Below are 10,607 nucleotides of genomic sequence, written 5' to 3'. Positions count from 1 at the left end.
TCCTTCTCCCACCCTTCTTTGCGGGAGCCATTTTGCCATGCCCACTGGAAAAGTATAAATACTTTTAACTTGCGTCTCAACCCAAATCCCCAACCTCTACCACTATGGTTTTTTCTATGGGGGAAAAGGCAGGCAAGGCTGTCAGCGTTTAGCAGTGGAGGCTTGACTCATCACTTTTCTAACTCATCCAAAAAGCACAAACAAGACTCCTTTTTAAATCATTTTCCTCAGACTTATGGACACTGCAGTTAACACTCCCACTGCAACCACAACCACCTCAATCCATTTCCTATCCTGCTAATAGCATAACTATTTCTTAGAGTAGTGGTTTTCAACCCAGACTATATGGAAGAAGTGCCTGGGATTAAATTTTAAAAATATTAATAGTTGGACCAACCCTTACCAAATAAACATAAATCTGGGTAAACTTTGCAAAGTGCCAGGTGCAGCCTTGAAACCACTTTCAGCCTTGAAGGTTGGGAGGAATGAATGTCGCTTGAAACTCCCAGAGACTCATGATTAAATTTAGGTTTTTATTCCCTCTCCGTGGCCACTAAGACTAGAAGAGACTGGCTGAGGGCTTTTGGGAAATTTTATTCATTCCTTTGTGAAAACTCTTGAAAAATATTTTTCTGGCTAGCGCCATTATTACTTACCAAGAGGAGAAGCAGCCTAGAGCAAAGCCAGAACTCAGAAGCAGGCAGGAAAAGGTATCACCCATGTATCCTTATATCGAATGGTATCTGTAACCATAACTACACCTCTAATTAGCCACATCATTTTGGTTCATTGGCAATGTAAGAGCTCCAAATTAGAAAACAATTCATAGGCATGGTAAAGTGACATAGATGGTGGAATTTAATCTTTATTTACAGGAGACTGCATGAAATTCCACATAAGACAAGAAACTCACTGAGAATGGAAGCTTCATACAATATGTACAGTTTGGAACTGTTCAAGTATAGATTTGTTGTAAAAAGTGCTACAATAACAAACCACATTTAAAAAGAGTTCTTAGTAGAGAAACAGTAAGACATACTTATACCAAACATAGTACACAACAAACAACTTTATGTTTCAGTTGTACAGTCTAAAAGTTAAAGGTCCCAGAAGTGCCATCCTGAACTTGGAATGTATAACCTTCAGAGGTAGATTCTGGCACAACATTTTGATCTTCCTCTTCCTGGAAACATTAAAAAAATAATTCCCATAAATATGGCATAATAAATAAGTAAATATTCCCATAAATATGGCTTATCTCTAAGTAGTAGCCTGCCTAGAAGCCTGTATTTACTTTTAAGGTCTTCATCTGCATAGTTCACCTTTAACCCTGTACCACATATGAAATAATGGAGGGAGGGCAGGTTGCTCAACCTTGCCAGTTTGTTAGTACCTGGAAGGGGAAGATTCTGAATAGGTTAAGAAATGCTACTATGGCCGAAACCGGTTTGGCTCAGTGGTAGAGCGTTGGTCTGCGGACTGAAAGGTCCCAGGTTCGATTCCGGTCAGGGACATGTACATTGGTTGCGGGCACATCCCCGGTAAGGGGTGTGCAAGAGGCAGCTGGTCGATGTTTCTCTCTCATCGACGTTTCTAGCTCTCTATCCCTCTCTCCTCCTCTCTGTAAAAAATCAATAAAATATATATTTAAAAAAAAAAAAAAAGAAAGAAAGAAAAAAAGAAATGCTACTATGATAACAGAAAAAGAGATTTCTTCTCTATCACTTTAATAGGTAAGGGAAAAACTGTTTATAATGTCCAGAGTATGGCTATGGGGTTGACTGACTTCTCTACTGACTCCTACACAGGCTTATCTCAAGATAATTCTAAGACTCCCAAAGCTATTCATTTGAAAGTAAATTGGTGATTTTTTTTAAAATCTCAAGTTAAAAAGATATCATGACAGGCCGGGCCAGTGTGGCTCGGTGATTGTGTGTCCAGAGGTCACTGGTTCACTTCCTGATCAGGGTACATGCTGGGCTGGAAGCTTGATCCCCAGTGGTGTGCAGAAGGCAGTCACCAATGTTTCTATCTCTCTATCCCTCCTCCCCCTTCTTATCTAAAATCAATAAAAATAATTTTAAAAAGATATCATCATGCCAAACATTTGAAGAGCAAATATATACCTTATTTCTCACTTACACTGATATTTTGCTATATTTAACAAGGATACAGGATTTATTGAAAAGTATGGGGGAAGGGGAAGTTCATGGGATTGACCTTAAATGTTCCTTTTACAAGTTCTTAACCTTAACATGTTACTCACCTCTACAGAAAAATATTTCTCAATCAAGTTTAGTGAAGCTTTGTACACAGACTCATTTTCATGGTTTTGTAGAGCTTCAATTTTGTCCAAACCTCCACATTCTTCAATCATTATACTTAGTTTCTCAGTTTCACCTAGTTTCTCAGCAGCCTAAAAAAATTCCAATCTATGTTTGAGTACTAATATCAGACAGAAATAAACTCTTCCTTCAACAACCCTACAAGATAAAAACTATCTCCATTTTTCATTGTTTTTTAAATTCAAGATGATCAGATCTGTACTTGTTCTCAGAAACTACTTCTATAGCATTGAACTACAAAGAGTTTTGAATAATTCTCAACCTTTTCTGTTCATCATCACCTGGGCAACTTTAAAAATGACACCAGGTTCAATTGGTCTGTAATGGAAACAGGAAATTTGTTTTGTAAGAGCACCCCAGATAATCCCAAAGTGTACTCAAGGTGGAGAACCAGCCCAGCTGGTGTAGCTCAGTGGATGAACATTGACCCATGAACCAGGAAGTCATGATTCCCCCTTCCTGGTCAGGATACATTCACAGGTTGCAAGGCTGATCCCCAGTTGGAGAGGGGAGAGGCATGCAGAAGGCAACAAATGAATTGAGTCTCTCTCCTCATTGATGTTTTTATTTCCCTCTCCCTTGTTCTCTGAAATCAATAAAATATTATTTAAATAAATAAATAGCCCTAGCTGATTTGGCGCAGTGGATGGGACATCCATTGGCCGGCAGATTGAGGGATCTTGGGCTCGATTCTAGTAAAGGGCATGTACCACAGTGGCAGGCTCGATCCCTGGCCTGGTCAGGGTGTGTGTGGGAGGGCAACTAGCCAATGTGCCTCTTTAACACCAATGTGTCTCTGTCTCTCCTCCTCCCTTCCATTATCTAAAGATCAATGGAAAAATATCCTCAGGAGAAAATTAACAAAAATTAAACAGTAAGCCAATTATCATCAAACCCAAATACAAAAGATACCTTGTTAACACTTACCTGAAAGATATTTGAAATGGCATCCAGAATAACCAGAATAATCTTGGTATCTTTCGCAGTTAAGAGGTTCATCAGTGGTTCTATTATGCCACAATGAACGAGGTATACAATTTGTTCAACTGTTCCACCACTTGTATAGTTGGTCACAGCCCATACAGCTTCCTTTTGTGTCTTAAAGTCTGCCTAATAAACATAAGGAAACAAGTTTATTTCAGAATGGTTGTAAAAAGATTCTAAAAGTACTGTTCTAGAAAAAATGACTATTAAACCTTAAATGAAAGAGATTACTGGCCATTTTAGCAAAGGACTGTAAGTAGAAGCCAACATTAGTACATTAAAAATCTTACCAAGCACAGCTTTACCAATTGCCTGTCCATAAACACAAACAATCTTTTGATTAAGGCCTAAGACTCCATTACCTTCGAAAGAACAATAATGAGGAATGGGACTAATCCATGATTCACAACTTGCTGTATCTGGTCCTGGCGGCCAGCTGTGATGTTTGACATTGTCCATGTAGCTTCCTTCTGAATATTAGTTTTGGAGTTCATTAGCAGGCTGGGAAAGATAGCAAGGGCTCCCGCATCTATTACAACCTGTGTCTGATCATCTGTCCCAGTGACAATATTTCCTATGGCTCTTAGTGCAGGAGTCTAAAATGGGGGGGAAAAAGTTATGCTGACAGTTATCTTTTATTATTTTCAATATTGCTCAGAAACACTATACCCCAAAAGTTTTGACAATAGGCTTATCATGGCCTAAAATGGCAATGTCTACATTAGTATCGACTGATTATGTTCCTTAATTTTATGTTCTCATCTGAAAGTTAATAACTTACCACAATTGGCAATTCAGTAGATCCTAAGAGCTTCACAAGTTGGGGCACAACTCCTGTTTTCACAACCATTTCAATCCGTTCATTTGGACCATCAGTAAGGTAGGAAATGGCCCAGCAGCTATCTGCTAATACTTCTGGATCATCATGATGCAGCAGACGAACTAAAGTAGGAAGAATCTGCTCAACAGCATCTAAAGGGGGTACAGGATTCTTGTTGCGACAAAGGTTTGAAAGTGTCCAGGTCAGATTACGTAAGTAACCACACTGTGGGAAAAGAAAAATGCAATGAAATGTCCTGTTTTCTGAGATGGTGGGAAAATTAGAATCAACAAGTGAATAACTTACTGCTAAAGATGACATATCAGGAACTGCAAGGAGAGCCAACAGTGGTTCAACTGCACCATACTTGATAACCAAGTCTCGGAAAACTGAACCATCACCTGAAAAAAGGGCAAAGTTAATCTTATCGGCTTTTCAATGTTCAGTGAGTGACTCAGTGCACCAATGTCTTAACATGAAGACAACAAATACTATCAGAGCCGAGACCGGTTTGGCTCAGTGGATAGAGTGTTGGCCTGTGGACTAAAAGGTCCCGGATTCGATTCCGGTCAAGGACATGTACCTTGATTGCGGGCACATCCCCAGCAAGAGGCAGCTGATAGATGATTCTCTCTCATAGATGTTGCTAACTCTCTATCCCTCACTCTTCCTCGCTGTAAAAAAAAAAAAAAAAAAAATCAATTTTTTTAAAGTTATTAAAAAAAAAAAAAGCTGAAAAAATTACTCTTGAGAAATTCCCTAACTTACTTAATTGTAACTTTTACACCTAATAAGCACTGGAAGAAAGCAAGTTCAAAACACAAAGGTCACCAAAATTGGTTTAGCTCAGTGGATAAAGCATCAGCCTGTGGACTGAAGGGTCCCAGGTTCAATTCCTGGTCAAGGGCATGTACCTTGGTTGCAGGCACATCCCCAGTGGGGAGTGTGCAGGAGGCAGCTGATCGATGTTTCTCTCTCATTGATGTTTCTAGCTTTCTCTCTCTCTCCTTTCCTCTCTGTAAAAAAATCAATAAAAAATAAACAAACACATAGGTCACTTACTTATACCAAGCACTTATCCCAACCTCAGCATGATTAGACATTCTGTCAAAAGAACTTAAAATGCGCCGAAACCGGTTTGGCTCAATGGATAGAGCGTCGGCTTGGGGACTGAAAGGTCCCAGGTTCGATTCCGGTCAAGGGCATGTACCTTGCTTGCGGGCATATCCCCAGTAGGGGGTGTGCAAGAGGCAGCTGATCGATGACTCTTTCATCTATGTTTCTAACTCTCTATCTCTCTCCCTTCCTCTCTGTACAAAAATCAATAAAATATATACTATAAAAAAAAAACAAAAACTTAAAATGCCAAGTACCTGCAATGTTTCCTAGAGCCCATACGGCTTGTTCACTGATGTGAGCGTGGGGAGAGGCCAACAGGGAAATGAATGCTGGGATAGCACCTCCATCTACCACAGCCTTGGTCTGTTCCGAAGTCCCAGAAGCAATGTTAGTGAGGGCCCACGCAGATTCAAACTGGATGGGGCTACAATCAGCTCTGCCCAAGAAGGACACGAATTTGGGGATCAAACCAGCCCGGATTATGTTGTCTATGGGTGGCTGTTTTTCCCTAGAAAGCAGTTTCCTACGGGTAAACAAAAAGATAAACAAAAGTTGAAGATGATTAACAAATGAAGTTTTGTAAAAAGCTATTAAACATGCAATTCAAAGATTTAGAACTTTAGACAATCTTTTACAGTGAAGCACTAAATGCTCAGATATCCTGGACTGTAAAAGGAGCTAAACAGATTGGTTGCAAGGTACCACCATATGTGGTATCTTTACTACCTTTTTTCCAAAATAAAAATATTACCAGTAATGTAGGTTACCCTCCTCTCTACATCCCTGCAGAAATCTACTTTAGATCTTGTCAGGTTTTTTTAATCTGACTCTCATTGTTCATTTAATTTGTATTTCTCTGACCATATAAGGTTAAACATCTTTTCCATGCTTGTCATTCAGACTTCTGCATTTTCAAACTTCAGAAATTATTAATCCTTTCTGTGATGGATGTCACAAATATCAGTGTATGAGAGATATTTTCTAAATGGATGTGATCATCAAAAACTTCGTAATTTCCTTGAAAAGTACACCAAAATTTGCCGAGGCTGGTTTGGTTTTGTGGATAGAGAGTCGGCTTGCCTACAGATTGAAGGGTCCCAAGTTCAATTCAGGTCAAGGGCATATGCCCGAGATGCAGGCTCGATCCCCAGTTGGGGACATGCAAGTGGCAGCAGATCAATGATTCTCTCTCATCATAGATATTTCTCTCTCTCTCTCTTCTTCTCTGAAATCAATAAAAAAAATATATATCTTTAAATTTAAATTCTTTATTGTTTAAAGTATTGCATGTTTCCTTTTCCCTCCATTAATCTCTCCCCAACCACTTCTATCCCCCAGCACACATGCCCTCACCCTTCTACTGTCTGTCCATTGGTTATGCTTATATGCATGCATGCTAAACCATTCATCACCCACACCATCTTTTTCCCACCAAAAAAAACCCATAATCTAAAAAAACTAATTTCTAGGGGTACCCAGGTGACAACAGACAACACTTACCTTGCAGCCTGAGTAGCTTGGAGCTGGCTTTCCAAATTGTTGCTATTTATACCTTTGACAATGTCCTCAACAGACCAATTTACAGTGCCCTACAAAAGCAGTGGAATTTTGCAAATTATCATTTTTTAGATTAAATAAAAATAAAAACCCGTTTTTGCCATTTTTTGGTTTAAAATCAGTTACTAAAGGTTTATTAGCCCTATGTTTAAGTTTGCTTGTTAATTAAATATCAATTATGTAGAACAGTCTCAAACAAGTACAAAAAAAAAAAGGGGGGGGGGGGTAGAAATAGGCCAGAAAGTGGTTCTGGACACACTCTCAGTTGGTACTGGAAGGAGCCAGGTTAAGTTACTGAGCTGACAGCTGTAAATACAGAAAAACTTAAGATATCTCAGAGCTAAAGACCTTGCAATCAACTTGAGTAGATTATGGAGAATGGGTAGGAAAGAACTGATTCAGAGCAGGAAAAAAAAAAATCTTCAGTTTCTATAGTTAAAACCGTAATATTACCAATGTTTTTAAATACTGAACTCCCATACTGGTTTTTTGGCTTTACCATAATTGATAAGCTAAAATATATTTACCTGGTTGTTTCGGTTTTCCTGCAGTGGAGAAGTAGCATCATCAGGAAATGAGCTCACATTTCTCCTCTTCAGCATCTGATCATCCTTCTTCGCTTTCCTCAGCTCCACATTGACTTCTATTCGGCGCCGCCTCATTTCCTTGGAAAAAGATAACATGTCATTTCACCCATCATTTCCAGGTTTTGCTGCAAAATGAATTTCTTCTTTCCAAATTCCCTCCTAGTTTTGATCCCTTCCCAATTACCTCCCCATTTAAAAAAAAAAAAAAAAAATACCACGTGAAAGCAGCAGAAGGTACTCACTGTACTGTCTTTCCCCTTGTTCTTGAATCTGTTAAGCCGGGCAGCTGGCGAATTAGCATTCTCGTTGGTGGACATGGTTATGAGACAAAGGGAGAAGCTCTAAGATGGGGGAGAGAGAGAAAAAAACATTTCCCTTTTTGATCATTTTGCTTTGAAGGTAACAAGCGTGATAATAGCTACTTCACATTCTTTTTTTCATATCAATTCTTCGAAATCATGTGTGTTCTGTACGCCTACAGCACAGCCCAGAGTTCGGACTTGCCGCACGCATTTGGTACCTCCCCTGCGGGACAGGGCAGCTCTGGACTCGGCCGCACACAGTCCACCACGGAAGACAAAGTAGGGAAAAAAACGGCGCTTACCCTTAAAAGAAAAAAAAAATCTATGTCCGAGGCACAATCTAGCCAGAACCTCTGGTCTTTGAATGGCCCACATGGGCACATTCTTCCCATTTAAAAATGAAAGAAACATGGGGCTCCTCATTGGTGGCGTCTCCCATCAACTCTCGTCAACCCTGACATTTTGCGAGGCAGTTCTGCCGCCTTCAAACATAACATTTTCGTTTTCCAGGAATTCCGAGGGAATGCCCTGGATGAGGCTCCCATGAGCTGACATCACCCTTCAGACGCCGGGTCCCCGTGAGCCATCTCCACAAGGTGACAAAACTGACTTCCATCTTTCCAACGTATGTGGGTCCCGTGACTTTAGTTCGCAAGACTGACACACAGCCACCCCAAAGCCTACGTTTGGAGAGTTCCAATGGCCACCTCCACCTCCAGCCCCTTCCCCTGCGCCCCCCTAACCCCCACCCCTCACCCCTCACCACACACACACACACACACACACACACACACACACACGCACTCCGGCGCCCGGCTCCCTTCGGGACTTTGGCCCCGAGGCCTCGCTCGGAACCGCCGAGGCTCCCGCTGAGGTAACTCAGGGCCGCCGCGGCCCCAAAGCCCGAGGAGCCGCCTCGCAGGAACAGCCTCCTCGTCAACGAACGCCGCCCCGGAGGCCTGGTCACCGGAGGAGGCCGAAGCCGGGCCGGGCGCGTTCCCGGGGCCTCCCCGCCCGCCGCCCGCAGGCGGAGCGCGGCCCGGGGGCGCGGCCGGTCCCTCCCCGGCGGGCCGGGCCCGGGCTCTTACCCACGCAGCCGGCTCAGGCTTTCACAGGGGACCGTGCGCGGAGGACGGGCTGCGGTTCGGTTGCTCTGCGAACGTCCACCTCGGGTCAGCCGGGAGACCGTGTGGCTCGCGCAGCCGGCCGGCGTGATTTAAATTTCCCGGCGGCTCCGCACCCTGATTGGCTGGTTCGAGCCTGTGAGGAGCGCCTATTGGTGGATTTGAAAAACACGTTGGGTGTGTGGGGGGGAGTCATGAGGCCTAGCCGCAGAGAGAAGAGCATCGCGAGATGAGGGAGCGTGCAGGCGATCCCACAATACCTAGCAGCTCCGAGTGTAGAGGCTCCCAAGCCGGGCAAGGAGCGCCTGAGGGGCAGGGTCTCAGCGCAGTCTGGGCCTGAGACCCCCGACCTTTGCAAAGGAATGGCGGGTTCTTGTTTATCATTCTCTTTAAACTTATTGATACAGAAATATGTTGCTATAGCACATTTCACCGGAGGAACTTGGCAGGGGTTTCTGGCCATTCTGGGGAGGAGGCAGATATGTGTGACATGTTTCTTTTTTAACTTGCATCACACTGTTAGAGGCACCTCTCACCGACACCAAATTGGATCAGCAATATAATAAAAAGATCATACACCATGACTAAGTGGGATTTTTTCCAGGGATGCAAGGCTGGTACAATATTCGCAAATCAATAAATGTGATACATCACATAAACAAATGGGAAGGCAAAAATCCCATGATCATATCCATAGATCCAGAAAAGGCATTCGACAAAATCCAGCACCCCTTTTTTATAAAAAGTCTCAACAAAGTGGAATAGAGAGATCATCACTCAACATAATAAGGACTGTATATGACAAATCTGCAGCCAACATCATACTGAAAGGGCAAAAACTAAAACAATTTCCCCCAAGAACAGGAACAAGACAGGGATGTCCGCTCTCACCATTCCTATTCAACATACCGTATTACTGGGAAGTCCTAGCCACAGTGATCCGACAAGAAGAAATAAAAGGCACCAAAATTGGAAAGGAATACGTAAAACCCTCGTTATTCGCAGATGACATGATATTGAACATAGAAAACCCTAGAGACTCCATCAAAAACTACTAGATTTAATAAGTAAATTCAGCAATGTCGCAGGATACAAAACCAACAACCAAAAAGCTAAGGCTTTTTTATTTTTTTATTTTTTTAAATATATTTTATTGATTTTTTACAGAGAGAAAGAGAGAGTTAGAAACATCAATCAGCTGCCTCTTGCACACCCCCTACTGAAGAAGTGCCCACAACCAAGGTACATGCCCTTGACCAGAATCAAACCTGGGACTTTCAGTCAACAGGCTGAGCCAAACCGGTTTCGGCAAGCTATGGCTTTTTTGTACACCAATAATGAATTCTCAGAAAGACAAACTAAACAATCCCATTAATCACTGCAACAACAAAAAAATTGAGGTAGTTAGGAATAAGCTTAGTCAAGGAGGTAAAAAACTTATACTTGGAAAACTACAGGACATTGAAAAAGAGATAGAAGAAGATATAAACAAGTGGAAGAATTTACTATGTTCATGGATTGGTAGAATCAACATTAAAATGTCCATACTACCCAAGGCAATTTATAGAATCAATGCAATCCCTACTAAAATACCAACAGCATATTTCACCAATCTAGAACAAATACTCCAAAAATTTACATGGTACAATAAAAGATCCCAAATTGCAGCAGCAATCTTGAGAACAAAGTACAAAGTTGGAGGAATCACAATACCAAATATCAAGTTATACTACAAAGCCTCCATAACCAAAACAGCTTGGTACTGACAC

General features: G+C 41.8%; 1 protein-coding gene across 1 annotated transcript; it reads right to left on the bottom strand.

Moving 5' to 3' along the window:
* Nucleotides 1-519: 519 nt before the first annotated feature.
* KPNA2 (karyopherin subunit alpha 2) lies at nt 520-8,936 on the bottom strand. The gene is made up of 11 exons (XM_084864159.1): nt 8,803-8,936; nt 7,655-7,753; nt 7,353-7,490; nt 6,769-6,857; nt 5,523-5,791; nt 4,456-4,550; nt 4,111-4,374; nt 3,692-3,925; nt 3,273-3,455; nt 2,267-2,416; nt 520-1,183 (listed from the first exon to the last, which is right to left on the bottom strand). Exons 2-11 carry the CDS (start codon nt 7,727-7,729, stop codon nt 1,091-1,093), a joined length of 1,590 nt encoding a protein of 529 aa, XP_084720285.1. The 5' UTR covers nt 7,730-7,753; nt 8,803-8,936; the 3' UTR covers nt 520-1,090.
* Between the last annotated feature and the right edge of the window lie 1,671 nt (nt 8,937-10,607).

This window comes from Pipistrellus hanaki (genome assembly GCF_964339955.1).
Source record: "Pipistrellus hanaki genome assembly, chromosome: 16".
Lineage (NCBI taxonomy): Eukaryota > Metazoa > Chordata > Mammalia > Chiroptera > Vespertilionidae > Pipistrellus > Pipistrellus hanaki.
Note: the sequence above shows the minus strand (reverse complement) of the source record. Positions and strands in the feature narration are given on the sequence as shown.